The 17,086-nt window shown below is 38.3% G+C and overlaps 4 protein-coding genes across 4 annotated transcripts; 2 read left to right on the forward strand and 2 right to left on the reverse strand.

The window, feature by feature from the left end:
• Nucleotides 1-328: 328 nt before the first annotated feature.
• On the reverse strand, nucleotides 329-1,010 carry LOC106306436 (putative glycine-rich cell wall structural protein 1). Its single transcript, XM_013743055.1, has one exon. The coding sequence runs from the start codon at nucleotides 899-901 to the stop codon at nucleotides 542-544; it is 360 nt and encodes a 119-aa protein (XP_013598509.1). The 5' UTR covers nucleotides 902-1,010; the 3' UTR covers nucleotides 329-541.
• A 3,002-nt stretch (nucleotides 1,011-4,012) lies between these two features.
• LOC106301378 (BI1-like protein) lies at nucleotides 4,013-5,410 on the forward strand. Its single transcript, XM_013737758.1, has 3 exons — nucleotides 4,013-4,367; nucleotides 4,636-4,907; nucleotides 5,007-5,410. The coding sequence occupies exons 1-3, from the start codon at nucleotides 4,076-4,078 to the stop codon at nucleotides 5,211-5,213; spliced, it is 771 nt and encodes a 256-aa protein (XP_013593212.1). The 5' UTR covers nucleotides 4,013-4,075; the 3' UTR covers nucleotides 5,214-5,410.
• Nucleotides 5,411-7,376: 1,966 nt separating this feature from the next.
• Nucleotides 7,377-10,063, forward strand: LOC106301266 (F-box/LRR-repeat protein 4). The gene is made up of 8 exons (XM_013737627.1): nucleotides 7,377-7,712; nucleotides 7,885-8,148; nucleotides 8,219-8,625; nucleotides 8,712-8,897; nucleotides 8,983-9,175; nucleotides 9,254-9,330; nucleotides 9,413-9,566; nucleotides 9,664-10,063. Exons 1-8 carry the CDS (start codon nucleotides 7,437-7,439, stop codon nucleotides 9,958-9,960), a joined length of 1,854 nt encoding a protein of 617 aa, XP_013593081.1. The 5' UTR covers nucleotides 7,377-7,436; the 3' UTR covers nucleotides 9,961-10,063.
• A 2,799-nt stretch (nucleotides 10,064-12,862) lies between these two features.
• LOC106301902 (UDP-glycosyltransferase 84A1) lies at nucleotides 12,863-14,575 on the reverse strand. Its single transcript, XM_013738387.1, has one exon. It carries the CDS (start codon nucleotides 14,486-14,488, stop codon nucleotides 13,016-13,018), a length of 1,473 nt encoding a protein of 490 aa, XP_013593841.1. The 5' UTR covers nucleotides 14,489-14,575; the 3' UTR covers nucleotides 12,863-13,015.
• Between the last annotated feature and the right edge of the window lie 2,511 nt (nucleotides 14,576-17,086).

Raw genomic sequence — 17,086 nt, forward strand, 5'->3', positions numbered from 1 at the left:
ATGTTTAGTGTTTTTCCAAGGGTTTAGGGGTTTACCCAAGGATTTAGGGTTTACCCAAAGATTTAGGGTTTAGGATTTGAGTTTAGGGTTTAGTATTAGAGCTTAGTGTTTAGTGTTTTGTTGACAACATTTTTTTTTTTTGAATTCGTTTTTTATATATTATTTTTATTTATTTTTAAATTTTATTTTGAAAAGATAATATAATTTGCAAGTTATTTGGTTTCCTTAATTAAAAAATACTAGATTTAAAATGACAATTTTCTATTGGTTGGTGAACCTAAAGGTTCAACCCCTAGGGTGAACCCAAGAATAACTCTATAAGATTTATCTTAAGTTTGGTTTTAGGAACTAGCAAAAGCGTATTTGCAAAAATATATTTTCTTAAACAAAGGAAACATCTTTTTCTTACTAATTGTCCTTCATGTGTCTAAACAAACACAAAGAGTCAAAAGACAAATCTTCTTAAAACTAACGATCACACAGCTTACCTAACAAAATCAATTCCTAAAAATTCCTTGATGGCGAAGACACATGTTAAGCTCTAGTTAAATAGAAAAACGATGATCAGTAGAATAGTCGAAGATACACCCGCAAAAGGGTTTAGTGCAGAATCTCCACTCCTTGTCAATGGTCGTGGTCGATGAACCATACCGCCTGCACCTCCGATCCCTCGCCCGCCTTCTTCTTCTCCATGCCCACCACGGCCTTCACCTCCTCCGCCGTGACTCCTTCCTCCGCCGTGACCCCTTCCTCCGCCGTGAGCACCACCACCACCACCGCCACCGTGACCACCACCACCACCCCTGGCAACCACCGTGTTGAACTTGAACAGAAGCAGAATAATCATAAGCATGACGACGTAATTTGTAACAAAGTGTGCTCTGCTCTTCGTGATTCTCATGGTGATGTCAAAGTGTGCACCATCTTTGATTCGTTGATTGTTACCTTAAAACAAAAAAAGAAGAAGGAAATTGTTATTGTGAGTGAGATGCTTCAGAAAGCGTCCACATAAGTAGGCAACATTAATAAGAATATTGTTATTTTTGTTTATAGTTTGTACGAGGAAAAAGTTATATAAATCGTATGATTGTCAACAAAGGCAAAACGCACATGAAGCTTTAATTATATAAGAGGACTAGATAATCGGCGTTTTGATAAGATGTCTATATTAATATATTAATATTAAAATTATATATTATGATTATGTATAAGATAAGGTATATTTAAAATTATAGTTAGATATAACTAAAAGTATGATAGTTATCAGGGAAGCCATAAAATTTTTATAATGGGTTCACTAATATTAAAATTTAATATAAGGTGTTTGCAAGTTCGAGAAGAAGCTTTGGAATTTTTTTTTATATTTCGCCTATCACGTTGTAGTAGTTATGAACTTAAGGGTTTAACAAATAAAATCGAAAAAAATGGATCAATAACATATTATAAACAAAACAATAACTGTGTAAAAAAAAAAGTATAGCTCCTTTAAATTCAAAAAATACAGTTGCATAATAAAAGAAATTGAAAGTTATTTGACCCTCTAGATTGTAAAGTTTGCTCCAGATTCAACCAGCACGTGAGACTCTGGTGGTTCGTTCCTAGAAGTTTCTTCTCATCTTCAAGGTCGTCTAATGTAGAATTCTCATGGCGGCGAAGGTGGTGACATTCGCATGCTTATATTGCTTGTTTGAGAAGACTAATACACTAAGCCGAGACGATTTACAGTGATTCAGTCTTCTCGAAACAGATAGCACCTCATCGAACAGTAACAAAACCGAGTAAGACACATTTATCTAGAAATATATTTTCAATGTCCTCTTTCAGCAATGAGATGGGGTTCTCAAAAACGTGAGTGCTCTGCTAAATGCATAAAAGCAAGTATAGAGAAAAGGGTTCTTTCGTTAACACTTGGCATCGTACTAAAATTTTATCGCTTTGTCTTCTCTACGGATCTGTCGACTTAATGGCGATAGATCAGATGAGTTACCGTTTTTAACAGAAACGTATAGATGAATAAGAAATCTTTATTGAAGCTATGATTATATTGAGAGAATTGATAAATCAACTAATCGAACTGGAAGCTGAAGGTTTATCACAAAAAAGTGTTCGTCGAGAAAAATATAGATGGTATGAAGTATTTTTTTGAGGAATGTTAGTGTGAACGCATTAAATTCACAATTTTGGTGAGAAACATTCTCTGCGTGACACCTAAGCGTTTTACTAAATAAAAGCTTCTCGTGAAGCCATGTCACCACGTCACATTCTTTGCCAATAAATTTTTAAGGTATGTTTTAAAAGTGATTCTCGTTTAATATACAGGGATATGCACTCGAAGTATTTATTTTTGTCAGCTTTTGAAACGCCAAACCCGATCCCACATATTGACCAACGAGTTCAAGTTGGGCGTTGGCAATGAATAAATGTTTGGATTAACATTTATCAGTTTTGGAAATCATGTGTTAAGTCGCGTTGGAATAAATGTACTCCAGAAAAATTACGTAATTCGTGTGTTGGCCTAGAGATACATACTTTAGATCTACGAATTCACAACCTCCTGCTCACTCGAGAGAAAAAAATATTATACATTATATTTTTCTCTACTGTTATATTTTGAAGATCCTAGTCACAAACCATAATGGGAGATTTTGGTAACCATATTTTATTCTGTAATTTTTCTAAATACTATAACTTCATGTCCAAAATTGAAAACTAAGCACCCTCTCTTTCTTATCCTATATAAAGGTTTTCAGAATCAATTTCTAGATCATGTAAATCATATACTACTTCAAACTTTATAACATTTTAAATACCAACCAAAAGATAGAAACCATTATCGAGATTGCAGAATTCAAAGGCGAAACTCACTTGAAGAGAGGGGTATAATTACCGTCCTTATGTGGATTGTAACCACTCATCGCATGACAGTAAACAATGGCGAAACTCACATGAAGAGAAGAGACATGCAAACATTACATAGGGGATAAGTTTCGTTTTGCTGGTAGAAATGCAACAGAGTCATCATGTAGCTTACACCAAAAAAAAAGTCATCATGTAGCGACTATTAAAATAAATGACACACTATTATAAAGATTCAAACAAAAAATATATGTATATATATATACATTGTTAGATGTTACCATTCAGGTAAAAGTTATGATGTTTGGAGTTTCATTGAGAGTTATTAGATAAACACAATAATTTTTTTTTAACGAGTAAAATTCTCTGTTTTTATTTTTATATTTGACATCCGAATAAAATTCTCTGTAGAAAAGAAAAATCTTTAAAAATTCAATTATTTTGTTAAGTCGTTTATGGTATTTCATATTTATAAATGAATTGTATATCAATGGATGTCTCTGATTTTTTTGTTAGCTAAGTTTGAAATGAAAATATCAAATAAATGTTACAACAGCAAAAAAAAAAAATTATAGTGATTTGATATATAATGAGAAGCATCTCGAATATGAAAGAATAATTAAATCAATTTTATTAGAAAATTTTAAATTAATTGATCTGATCTTGCGGGAAATTAGCTCAAATCCAATAGAAAATTATATCGAAAATGGTTTAAAACATCCATTAACATTATTTTGTCAGAAAAACTGATAGAATTATTCATCAGAAAGTTATCACTACTTCACAACTATTTTGTTATCGGAATCTTTTTTTTTTTTGTTGGTATTTGCTCTGTTTTCTTGCAGTGTGATCATCCAATTTGTATAACCTAATCACCAGCATTCGCTTTTATCAACTTATTCTTAACTTCTTGGAGGGGATTAGCATAACTAAAATTAGGTACACTATTAAAATATCGATGGTGGATTATCATAAAACTATAAAAAAATTCAGAAGGTTCCTCTTCCTCTCTTCTCTTTCTTCTTCCATCTAAAGCTGACAGCGACGTAGACAGACATACAACACGTTATCATAACAAATCGTGACCGTTCATTTCGCCACGTGTACATCACCTTGTCGCATGAGATGAAATGAAAATAACTCGGCTCCAGAATTTTTCCTTTTTTTTTGGTTCAGAAAAGTCATCGAAAACCGTTCACACCGGAATCAGCTCTGAGCCATGGAGAAACCGTACGGATACGCGAGCGTGGGCATGAGCAGCGTAGATCGCGCCGCCGGGAAGGATATCGATCTGGAGATGGGAGGCGGCGAGGCGACGCTTTACCCGGGGCTAAGCTACGGCGAGAATCAGCTCCGATGGGGTTTCATCCGCAAGGTCTACGGGATTCTCTCGGCTCAGCTCCTCCTCACCACGCTTATCTCCGCCGTCGTTGTCCTTAATCCTCCGGTCAACGATGTCTTGACCGGATCTCCAGGCCTTCTTCTCTTCCTCTGCATCATCCCCTTCGTCTGTGCGTAGTTCTCTGCTGTTAAACTCTAGATCTCGTTTCTCTGCATTTGTTAATTAGAATTCGTTAAGGTTTGATCTGGTGATGTTGAGATTACAGATGGGGCTTCTCTTGAATGCCCTTGTATGATTCAGTTTCACTTTGAGGTTTGATTGAGCATGGTTAAAGTGTGGATAGGCAGGTTGATGTTGATGAGCTGTATGAGCACAATACGTTAAGATTTTGATTGTTCATGTTGATTGATTGATTACTTGGAGGTGAATATTTGCAGTGATCTGGCCTCTGCACGTTTACCACCAGAAGCATCCTGTTAACCTCATCCTCCTTTCCCTCTTCACTATCTCTTTGAGCTTCACCGTTGGTGTCAGTTGTGCTATGACCGAAGGAAGAATTGTCCTTGAAGCTTTGATATTGACACTGTCCGTGGTTGGATCTCTAACCGCATACACTTTCTGGGCTGCAAAGAAGGGAAAAGACTTCAGCTTCCTTGGACCCATTCTCTTCACCAGCCTCATCATTCTTGTAGTGACCAGCTTCATGCAGGTCTGTCTCTTAGGAACAAGACAAAACACCCCAAGTTCCACACACATGTTAAAAAGAAAAAAGGCTTAATTTTGTTTTGTTATCATAATAATATTGCAGATGTTCTTCCCTCTTGGCCCGACCTCAGTTGCCATATATGGAGGAATCAGCGCATTGGTCTTCTGTGGATACATAGTCTATGATACCGACAACCTTATCAAGCGTTTCACGTATGACGAATACATCCTCGCATCAGTGGCTCTCTACTTGGACATCCTCAATCTCTTCCTGACAATATTGCGTATTCTGAGGCAAGGTGACAACTGAAAAAGTCCATAGATGATGCTTCAGTGATGGGATTTATAACCATACACAGAACCCCAACTTTATATGATTTACAGTTGTGAGTGTATCTGAAATATGTTTGGAGATTTAGTATATGATGATGTGGTTAAACCTTTGGTGCAACAAGATCAAGCAAAGTATAAATTTCAACTTGGAATAAATTTTAGTATATGATGATATGTTGTAAAACGTTTGGTGCAACAAGGTCAAGCAGAATGTTACACCACCTGTTTCATCAAAACATTTTCAGACTACAGCTAGAATACAATCCCATTAGACTCCTTGAAAATAGCCATCATGTAATTTCATGTTCTCTAATGATCAACCAACTGTAGACTGCCATATCCACAAGAATTGATAGCTAACAATTAAAATAAACATGCAACAAGAGAACATGAAAAACTTCAAAACCGCTGAAAACTGCATGTCCTGATTAAACAGAAAACATGACTTGCAACTTCCTCTAGACTTGCTGATACTCAAAAAACCATAAAACACATGTTTGATTAATGTTCTAAGGTGTCCCCTAGTTCAATGAATCTTATAAGTTTCTGGACTGGAATAACAACAAAGTTTAAAACACCATATGTAATCGACTTTACCATATTTGGATAGTTAGTGAATTTATGTTTTTTGGGTATTAAACCTAGTTTTCTTATAATATTAGTCACCTCTAAAGTTTCACTTGTACCTAGAATCTCCGCATAAACCACAAGTTTCTCCCTATGAAGGGGCGATTGAAGATGGAATTTCTTGTGTGTTGTTTTCCCCCTGGTTTTATGTTTGGGTTATGGAGTTGTGGTTTGGTTGTTTTCATCGTGAACAGGAGGTTCAGATGAGGTTTCCGTGGTCTGGTGTTGTCATTTTGAACATGAGGTTCAGATGAGGTCTCTGCTCTTCATGACGAACGCGTGCTCGCTTGCTCAGTTCGTAGTAAGTTTCCCGACTTGTCATAGACAATTAAGTCTTTGTTTTGTTATCTATTGATGTTTAATTTCTGGGTTTTTGAAAGAATGTAAGAGTTTAGTCGATGTTTGTACAAGACCCGTTTGTTTGGGTTATAGTTTTTTATGTTTGGGTTTAGTTTCCGGAGATTTTTATTTTTTTTCCGATGGCTTCAGTATTTCACCATGTGTCTTTCAAGTAATGAAAACTCAAGTAGAAAAAAAACCCACAAGTTTCTCCTTGCATAAATACACATCCTCCAAAACTTGAACTTCCACTTTCTTCTTGACAAAACATGATTTTGGTCTGAGAGAACCAGAAAAGCACATAACCATACCAATTTGTTAAGAACCATAGGCTCAAAGGCGGCGTCACATTAAGAGAGCTTCAATCCCAACACACCAAGATAGAAATTGTTTGAAGTCAAAACCAAAACGGTAAAAGAAAACAGATATTTGTCTAAAACAGAGAATATAAAGATTGAAAAGTAAAGAAAGAAGGAGAAGATTGGGGCACAGCACGCACAATATTTAAAGAGTTTCCACCAATTAATGATGTTTGCTATTATAATGCTCCGATCGGCCACGGTTAATGGGTCTTCCAAGTCAGTTCACTCGGCATGTGGGCTCTATTCCATGCGAGGGGAGATGCGTTAACTCTCTTTACTCTGTTTTCTACAAATCTTTGTTTTCATAGTTTCTCTTTTACAACATAAAACAACTCTAACTTAGTTTGTTAAAGTGGAAGCTCTCAAGAAAAAAAAACACCTTTGAACCTATGAATCCTACCATGCTTAAATGTCAGTATTGATCCATGAAAACAGAGTACAAAGCAGAGTCAGTGGTTTCTCCAAAAAAAAAAAAAACAGTCTCTAGAAACCTAATGGGAAAAGCATCATGGAGGTGGATGCCAGTATATCAATTGATCAGGATCATTGATAAAACAGTACGGAACAGGATTACTTCGCTCCGATACAAGGCGGGCCATAAGTTAGAAGGTTTAATGCGTCGTTGGTTTGAAGTTACGGCCTAGTTGATTTTCTTCTCGATCTGTAAATCATTTAGCTATAGTTTGCACTAAAGCTTGTAATACTCTACTATTTCTATTCTGATCAATAAATTTAACATTTCAAAAAAAAAAAAAAAAAATATTATATCAAGTTTTTTTTTTCTTTTATTAAGTTTTAACTTGTCACGACTGAAACGTATTAACATACCCAAAAACTATTCTCTCGCTCTCTCTCTAGTTAGCTGTGGGAACATGAGAGGTCGTGATCTGATAAACAATGGCTTGCCCGACGAACTCATCCTCGAGATCTTCCAGCGACTCGATTCGAAACCCACCCGCGACGCCTGCTCCCTCGTCTGCAAACGATGGCTCAGCCTCGAGCGTTTCAGCCGCACCACTCTCCGCATCGGCGCCTCTTTCTCCCCCGACACCATCGCCACCCTCCTCTCTCGCCGCTTCCTCCACATCACCTCCATCCACGTCGACGAGCGTCTCTCCCTCGCCCTCCCCCCTCCTCCTCCTCCTCTCGTATGTCTCACTTCCTCTCATCGAATCGGGGCATTTCTTGTGAATCCGATCGCATGCAAAATTTTCTCTGTGGATCTAGATTTGGAATTGGGATTGAAATTAGGGCTTTATTCGATTCGATTGATCTAGTAAGGATTGATTAAGAGAGAATCATTGGTCTGTATATATGCAGAAAAGGAAGCGTGGGAGTAACAAGTCGTCGTCGTCATCATCGTCGCCTTCGTCGAGTAAACGTCAGAAACTGAGTAATAAGACGCGTTCTGGAGGAGCTGAGAACGCTGAGTCTTGCAGCTTGACTGATGCGGGCGTGATCGCTCTCGCCAACGGCTTTCCACGGATTGAGAACTTGAGCTTGATTTGGTGCCCGAACGTTTCCAGCTTCGGTTTGCGTTCCCTTGCTCAGATATGCACTTCCCTCAGATCTCTCGATCTACAGGTTAGTTCCCATTCTTAAGGCAGATGTAAAAATTGATCTCATATTGTTATGATTGTTGTGGTTCTTTAAGGGTTGCTTTGTTGGGGATCAAGGCTTATCAGCTGTTGGAAAGTTCTGCAAGCATCTCGAAGAGCTCAACCTCCGGTTCTGCGAAGGCTTGACCGACGTTGGAGTTATCGATCTTGTTCTTGGCTGCGCCAAGTCCTTGAAGTCAATCGGCGTTGCTGCCTCGGCGAAAGTAACGGATCTATCTCTGGAAGCGGTTGGCTCTCACTGCAAGCTTCTCGAGGTGCTGTTTCTTGATTCCGAATGCATCCATGATAAAGGAGTGGTGGCGGTGGTGAAGGGATGCAGACGTTTGAAGAGTCTTAAGCTTCAGTGTGTCAACGTGACGGATGCTGCGTTTTCCGTGGTGGGAGACTTTTGTGTCTCGTTGGAGATGTTGGCTTTGTATAGCTTTCAGCAGTTTACTGACAAGTTAGTGCAATCTTTACTCCTTTTTAGCATAATCTAATCTCTATGATATGCTTATATGCTTTTTTTTTTTAATTTGTTGTTTCCAGGGGAATGAAGTCTATTGGTAAAGGGTGTAAGAATCTGAAAGATCTCACTCTAAGCGACTGCTACTTTGTGAGCTGCGATGGTTTAGAAGCTATTGCTCATGGCTGCAAGGAGCTTACACGTATAGAGATTAATGGATGTCACAACATTGGTACTCGTGGACTAGAGGCAGTTGGAAAATCTTGCCCGTGCGTTTTCTTTCTCAATTTTCTTATTCTTGGTGACAAACTCATTGACTAAACCGTTCTTTTTCTTGGGGGATGTATGCTGCAGGCGCCTCACTGAGTTATATTTGTTATATTGCCAAAGGATTGGTAATTCGGCTCTTTACCAAATTGGAAAAGGGTGTAAGTCCCTTGAGACGCTTCACTTAGTAGACTGCGCAGGCATTGGAGACACTGCTATGTGCAGTATTGCTAAAGGCTGTCGCAACCTCAAGAAACTCCATATCCGCAGATGCTACGAGGCAGATAATCTTCACATTCTCTTCTCCATGGTTTCTCCTATTCTATAGACATACAAACTCTTTTTTGTTTGTTTGTAGGTTGGAAACAAAGGTGTCATAGCCATTGGAAAGAATTGTAAATCACTAACCGAGCTTAGTCTCCGGTTTTGCGATAAGTAAGTCCTGCAACTCCTTTTTTTGAATTTTGTTTCTTAATAGTACCGGGACATAAGGTAAATCGTTTGGTTTTGTATCCAGAGTTGGAGATGCAGCATTAGTTGCCGTTGGAAAAGGTTGCTCCTTTTTACAACAACTAAACGTAAGTGGTTGTCATCTAATTGGAGATGTTGGAGTCACAGCTATCGCCAAAGGCTGTCCTCAACTCACTCACCTAGATATTAGTGTACTTCAGGTAAACCAAACCTCTTACAAGACAAAAAAAGCGTGTGTGTTTGTCTGTTTGTTTGTTGTTATTGACATCTCATGCTTGGGTTTGATCTCAAATTCAGAAAGTTGGAGACGCGTCGTTGTCTGAGCTTGGAGATGGATGTCCAATGCTGAAGGACTTGGTTTTGTCTCATTGCCACTATGTGACAGACAATGGTCTGAACCATCTTGTAAACAAATGCAAACTGCTGGAGACTTCCCACATGGTTTACTGTCCAGGGATCACTTCGGCGGGAGTGGCTACAGTCGTCTCGAGCTGTTCGCACATCAAGAAGGTGTTGATAGAGAAATGGAAAGTGAGCGAGAGGACGATAAGGAGAGCTGGATCGATTCTCTCTTACCTCTGTATGGATCTCTAGATCGTAATTTTAAGGTCATATTTTGAAAGAATTGTAGTTGTGTTTCATTTAACAAAGTCATACTCTAGTCCAAACCTATTAAAGACGGTCGTTTTTTTTTTTTGTGAAAATGTTTTTGATGCTGTAATTTTATGCGGATAAATAAGTTTGTTTTTTACAAATGTGCAAATCAAAATGCTGCAAAAACATAGTTATCCAGAATATGTATTACCTATGCTCTAAGCTCTTTGATCTTTGCGCAGAAGACATCAAACTCTATATGCTCTAGCTACCTAGAGCGCAGACAGGAAGGAGGGAGAGGATGAAGAAGGCTCGTTGGACAGGAATGACACGGCCATTAGACCGCTGCAGACACCGCCCCAAGCACCAGAGGCCTTTGCTTGTAGCCGTAGTGGGAAAATTTCAGACGTCAAGACGCAGCAAACGGGACCCATTCCAATAGGGAAGAATGCAACATTCTCACAAACAAAGAGAAGGTCCAACGTTATGCCAAGCGATTCTTGACCGAGGAATGTGAGAGTGATGCTTAGACTACAGAGGCACAGAGTCATTCCAATTGTGCTCACATAAAGCAAGGGTTTCCAGGCCAATGCAATCGATCAGGAAGGGGGCTAGGAGTACGAACAACAGTTGATGAAGCTAACAGCAATGGACGTAGTTGTGGAACACTGGAACGCATGTATTTGAAATATTGATGTTTTGAGTTTTTTCACACGAATTAAGAAACAATAGACATTTGTATTTATTTGTTTTTTTTGTCATAATGTGTATTTTTTTGTTTTCTAAAAAATATTATACAGCTTATAGTTTTAAATCTTAAGCTATATTTTAATTTTAAAATAAACGCACTGATTAATATCTATAACATCAATATTTTAAGAGAAAATCTTTAGATTAGCCATTTTTTAGTTTTGGTCACAAAAATAGCCACCAATGAAAAAAATGACCAAAATAAGTTTTATTAAAGGGTAAAAATATATTTTTACCCTAATTGTTTCAATGGTTTTTTTTTACTTTCTTTTTATTGTTATTGTACAAGTATTCAGGAAACGAACTAAGACCATTCCAACGCTCCTTTTCGCCATGCATAAACTAAACCAAGAATTAGGATAAGCACGAAAATGAAAGCTTCTATAAAAGCGGATATCCCTAGTACATCGAAACTCATTGCCCACGGATACATAGAAACGGTTTCAACATAAAAAAAAAACAAAAACTAGAGCAAACATACAATAACGGATTCTAAATTGTAACCAAGCATCCCCAATCGGTTATATACCTGATTCATAACTAGAAAGTTTCTCCGGCCCCTTCGTAATTGGAGATAAAACCCCAGAAATTAAAAATGCCAAAACATGAATAACACTTGATATTATTAAAAATGTCTAGAAAATATCATATTCGTAAAGCAGAAACATAGACGAACTCCTATGGATGTGAAAAAATTACCCGCTTAGTCAATTCCAATCGGAGTGGATTGGGCAAGGGATATATAACTCTTGCGTCAAAACAAAAATTTAGGGTAATCGAATCATTTATTTTCATTTGGTTGTTGTGGTAGACGTCTTCTTTTAAGATTTATTCATTATAATCTTATTTTCAGTACACTTATTACTTAATATTTCCATGTTTCTATTACTAATAGTTTCTAATATTAATAATATAATAGGGACAATTTGAAAAATAACCTATTAATAGTTTCAAATTTGAAAATTGTACTTTCTTTTTTAGTTTTTGAAAACTACACTTAATTAAATGTGAAAAGACCTTTTCGCCATAATAAATATTTGAATAAATAAAATATAAATTCGAAATTAGTGACATCATTATTATTAAAATATTTATGTTTAAGATTAATCTATGTTGAAGTAAATGTGTTATTTTACTATTTAGAATTTTAAAATAACAATGATACTATGGAAAAACAATTATGAAGTCTTTGTAATTTTATCAAAAAGTTTATATGTATGCTTTTTAACATTCAAAAACCTTATATAAAAAGATTGCCCTACACCATCATTCTTGTACAAAAGAAAAGTAACGCTAGTCCCTGCAAACATTTCATTCTTATGACAGGTATTCTCTATCGAGAAGTCTTTAAAATAGTAAGAGAAAATGAGGTTTACAAAATCGAATTACAATCAAGGATATGAGCGAAGAATTTACAAGTCTGAGACTATGAAAACAAGAGAAAAGAAAAATGTTTTGCAGAAAAAGAAAATAAAAGATTACGAAGAAAAAGATGCAGGGAGGACGCTTGTCCTCTTTTCCTCTTTTTCCTCTTTTCTTCTTTTAAAAAAAAAATAATATTTTAAGATATATCCAAAAGATATTGTGTAGATATTATTAAAATTAAAATAATTCTTGTTGAAACTGTTAATTTAAATATTAAATAAATTATGCTAATTAAAGTTTTTGATAATAATATTGAATATTTAGATTGGATAATTTAGTAAATTTACATATATCAAAGTGTATTTTTCAAAAACTTTAACAAAAACTTTAAATAGTGGTGTAGTTTTCAAATTAAAATCTCATAGAAGTGTATTTCTCCAAATTTTCCCAATATAATATTACTAAGTATCGATGCCAACGGTAGTCGGTAGAAAAAAATAATCGATACATATAAGCAAAAAGAGAAGGACAAATATTACTAACATATGGAGTACAAATATCTCTCTCTACTCTCTCTCTCTCTCTTAAAAACTAATTTTAGTTTTTTTTTGGTTATTTCACAAATAACCCTTAGTTTCTATTTGTAGTAAATTTACGATGAATATGAATTTATGTGTATTGATGAACAATTTCACCCTTGACGTGCGATGAAAGTATGAAACACTCACTAATAATGCAAAATAGAAACCAAATACAGAACAAATAAACTTTTGAACACTGCCAAGACTGAAATGAAAGTATGAAACACTCACTAATAATGCAAAATAGAAACCAAATACAGAACAAATAAACTTTTGAACACTGCCAAGAATGAGATGAAAGTATGAAACACTAATAATGCAAAATTCAAATAAAAATAAAACACAATGACACTTTGGTTTTAATGTCTGTTCTCCTTAACCTTGGATGCTCCCACACCTAACTTCTCCACAAACTCACGGAAATTCTTATCCGACGACCCCCCGGGAGCCACCGCCGCTTCCGCCTCCGCCTTCCACTTCAAAGCATTCTTCCTCAACTCCTCCGCCTTCTCCCCAACCGTCGCTTCCAAAAGCTTCTCCGCCACTTCTTCCCTCGGCACAACCCTCTCCTCCGTCGCTCCCCGGCCAAGCCTCACTCCCGTCTTAAAAACATCAATTAGATAAACCGCGTCGGTTACTTGATCTCCCCATTGCGGACAACAAACCACCGGAACTCCCAAAGACAACGCCTCCATCGTCGAGTTCCATCCACAGTGAGTGACGAAACACGCCACCGAAGGATGAGCTAACACTTGCTCTTGCGGACACCAATCCACAATCTTCCCGTTACCTCTCCCACACTCTTCTTTTAATTCTTGCGGCAAGACATGACTCTCTACCTTCAGATCATGCGGTGGAGGTCTAAACACCCACAAGAACGATAAACCCGCTTTCAAGACTCCGTGGGCAATCTCCTCGATCTGTTCTTGCTTCAGATAAGCAACCGTCCCGAACGAGATGTACACAACCGACGATCGAGGCCTCGAGTCTAGCCACTCGAGGCATCGATCCGCCGGTTTGCAGATGTCACCGCTTACCTCAGAGGTCACCGTCTTAGCCACTTTGAAAAGCGGTCCAACGGTTTTGATCGGACAGAGATTCGACATGTAGTCGACCACTTCTCGTTCCAAAGCGTCGAAGGAGTCGACGAGGACGCAAAAGGACTTGCTCAGATTCTCGAACTGTCCGAGAATCGCTTGTCGGAATCCGGCGAACCGCGAAGAAGGATGGAGGAAGCTAGGGATCTCGTCGTGCTTCAAGCGTGGGACGCAAGGAAGCTCAACGTCGAGGTCGGGCTCTGTCTCCGTCGGGAAACAAATGGTGCCGTTTTGGTAATGGTAATAAGCGGATAAACAAGCGCATGACTGGACCCAGAGAACTGCGCAAGGAATGTTGAACTCTTCCGCCACGTGGCAGACCCATGGGATAAACGGGTTATTGATAAGACACGTCACGGGCTCGTTCGCTTCCTCGTATCTCCTCACGAGCTTCGACACTTCTTTTTTCCCGACTTGTTCGAGGTGCGAGATGTATAGAAGGAAATCGCCTCTCCGGTCATCGTCATCTGCCCACTCTTCGTCGAAGAACTCAAACCGTAGTGAACCGGAACCAACCGTTTTAAGCTCTCCGTCGACGATCTTGTTGGCTTGTCTCATTTTCTTGCCCCAAAGCTCAGTGGTGACGAAGGTGACGAGTGCTCCCTTCGAGGCAATGAGCTTGCCGAGACGAAGGAGAGGGTTGACGTGGCCTTGTCCTTGAAACGACACGAGCATTACATGAACTGGAGTTGGAGATGGTGAAGATTCGAACTCCATTCCCGAAATAGATCCCATAATTGGTGGATATAAAGAGCAAAGAAGATGTGTTTATATGGTATATTCACATAGAAAGAGATTCTTGAATTTATAGAAAACCTTCAACACGTTTATTAAAAAGCCACAACACATTGTATACAAAGTTACAAACCTACTCACTTACTCTCGACCACACATCTTAACTAACCACCCTTGGCTCGCATTTCGCATTAAGTGTGATTTTTATTCTTTTTGTTTAGAACTGACGTGTTATTATCTTGCCCATGCCTCCCATCATATAATATCGGGAGAATTGCCAAGTGTGACTCAAAACTTGGAGTCAAACCCAAAAAAATACCCCAACTTGGGTCAAACGCAAAAGTAACCTAAAAGGCTATTGAAATTACAACTATCCCCTTGTGACCAAACAAAAAAACGGAATTTTTTTTACGTTTCTACCCCTCGCAAGTCGTCTGTTTAGACGACTTGAAAATAAGTCGTCCAGACGACTTAACTGAAAGTCGTCTGGACAGTTAGTCTTAAACATAATTTAAAAATTTTGTAAAAAATATTTTGATAAGTGAAAAATGGGAATTATGTAATTAACATATGTCTTAGGAGGTATAAATTAAGATATAACAAATTTCAATTGTTTTCAGCATAGATGAGTGAAAGTAGTGAGTCATGATATTCTTTAGTTTATGTTTCATCAACATATGTTGTAGTATTGTATGTGTTCTTAGGGTTAGATTTTGGAAAGCATTAAAACCGTTTTTGAAAATTTTTAAAATAACTTATGCGTGTTCATTTCTGTGTATAGTAAACACTATTTAAGTATAATTAGATTTTATAACGTGGTTAGTTAGTTAATCTAGTCATTTTAGTTTAGGGGTTCATTTTAGGGTCTAGGACGACTTAATATTTTGTCGTCTGAAAACAGACGACTAAATATTAAGTCGTCTGTTGTACATTATCAGCCAGAATAAGTCGTCTAAACCGGACCAAACCTTAAAGTTTACCAATGTAATTTTAAAGCTAACCGGATTATTTACCCAATATATAAGGTGATTTTTATTTTTTTTGTTTCATTTTTCGCGAAATTCAGAAACCCTAACAGTTCTCTCTCAAAGGCGATTTCGAATTCCCACGATTTCCGAACAAACCATCGTTCTCAACATCGGCTATCTATCTCACTTCATTCTCACCGTTGTCGCCGCAGCTTCTTCTAACCCTAGCCGCGCCGATTCCTCTAAACCCTAGCGCCGCCGATTCCACTATTTCCGAACAAACCGTCGCCCTCGCCACCGTGGTCACCAACGTTCTAAACACTAGCGCCGCCGCTTCTTCTAAACCCTAGCGCCGCCGCTTCTTCTCTGTAAACCTTAGCGCCGTTTCTCTGTAAACCCTAACGCCGCTAAGTCATCAATCTCGAGGAAAAGATGAACATAAAACGTTGTCTCTATCAATTTACTCATTCTCACCGTTTCACGTTTATTTTTTCAGATCTATAACCGCAATGACGAGTACTCCAACTCCTTCTGCGACTGGAAGACTTGTAAGTAATTTAAGTCGTCTACTAAGTCGTCTGGACTTATATTGTTGTCTTTGATTATTTTGCAGACAAAAAGGATGGATATTCCAGAACTCCCCCGTAGGTTATACACATCAGGGGAAGAACCAGAAGCCCACAATAGCATTTCGTATCATACGGATAACAGCAAGTTGCATACTGCTCTTAGGAAAGCTCTTACTGATGACGAATTTGAAGAGCTCAAGGAGTCGAGTTTGGGAGTTTTCATCAAGTTCAAGGAGCAGGGATTTGGTTGGGCTTCAAGGCTGGTTCACTACATGCTCAGTTTCAAGCTGGACATTAAGAAGAAGTATGAGATGTGGTCTCTCGTTGGTCCAGAACCTTTGAGGTTTTCACTGTTAGAGTTTGAAAACCTCACTGGTCTAAACTGCGAGTACATCGAGGACCTTGAGACACCAAAATGTGACGTTACCCCAGAGATGGTTTCTTTCTGGGGGATGCTGGGAGTTCATCTGGAAGCTGGGCCAACTACTGATCAGATAATAGCAGCACTGAAGAGATGCGGGGATTGGTCCAGGGAAGATCGCAAGCGGCTCGCGTACCTCTCCATCTTCACTGGATTCATTGAAGGGAGAAAGTTTTCAACCGCTACACGATCTACTCTGGCAAGGCTAGTGATGGATTTAGAACGGTTTGAGAATTATCCATGGGGGAGAGTCGCGTTTAAGGTGCTGATGGACTCTTTGTGGAACAAAGAAATTGCTGGCTGTTACACCGTGGATGGGTTTATACAAGTTCTTCAGGTCTAGACGTACACAGCTATGCCGGAATTGGGTGCTAGTATTGGTGGTCCCAGAGCAGACAGTCCGTCTCCACCGATACTGGCTTACGAGGGCAGCAGAGGCCGCAGATCAATGAAAGCTGCTATCTTGAGTCAGGTATTTACTTCAATCCAAAAGACTGCGCAGACGACTTATTATAAGTCGTCTGGAAAGTCTTCCATCTGGACGACTTATTAGACGACTTATAATAAGGCGTCTGGAAAGTCTTCCCAGCTGGACGACTTATCGGACGACTTAATTAAGTCGTCTGGAAAGTCTTCCATC

This window comes from Brassica oleracea, chromosome C7 (assembly GCF_000695525.1).
Source record: "Brassica oleracea var. oleracea cultivar TO1000 chromosome C7, BOL, whole genome shotgun sequence".
Lineage (NCBI taxonomy): Eukaryota > Viridiplantae > Streptophyta > Magnoliopsida > Brassicales > Brassicaceae > Brassica > Brassica oleracea.

What these genes read in the sequence shown, in the direction of transcription:
- LOC106301266 (XM_013737627.1), top strand. Translation starts at nt 7,437, where the DNA reads ATGAGAGGTCGTGATCTGATAAACAATGGCTTGCCCGACGAACTCATC. An exon ending in CCCCTCCTCCTCCTCCTCTC is followed by an intron (nt 7,713 to 7,884) that starts GTATGTCTCACT and finishes GTATATATGCAG; the next exon opens with AAAAGGAAGCGTGGGAGTAA. An exon ending in TTTCAGCAGTTTACTGACAA is followed by an intron (nt 8,626 to 8,711) that starts GTTAGTGCAATC and finishes TGTTGTTTCCAG; the next exon opens with GGGAATGAAGTCTATTGGTA.
- LOC106301378 (XM_013737758.1), top strand. Translation starts at nt 4,076, where the DNA reads ATGGAGAAACCGTACGGATACGCGAGCGTGGGCATGAGCAGCGTAGAT. An exon ending in CTGCATCATCCCCTTCGTCT is followed by an intron (nt 4,368 to 4,635) that starts GTGCGTAGTTCT and finishes GAATATTTGCAG; the next exon opens with TGATCTGGCCTCTGCACGTT. An exon ending in TAGTGACCAGCTTCATGCAG is followed by an intron (nt 4,908 to 5,006) that starts GTCTGTCTCTTA and finishes ATAATATTGCAG; the next exon opens with ATGTTCTTCCCTCTTGGCCC.
- LOC106306436 (XM_013743055.1), bottom strand. Translation starts at nt 901, where the DNA reads ATGAGAATCACGAAGAGCAGAGCACACTTTGTTACAAATTACGTCGTC.
- LOC106301902 (XM_013738387.1), bottom strand. Translation starts at nt 14,488, where the DNA reads ATGGGATCTATTTCGGGAATGGAGTTCGAATCTTCACCATCTCCAACT.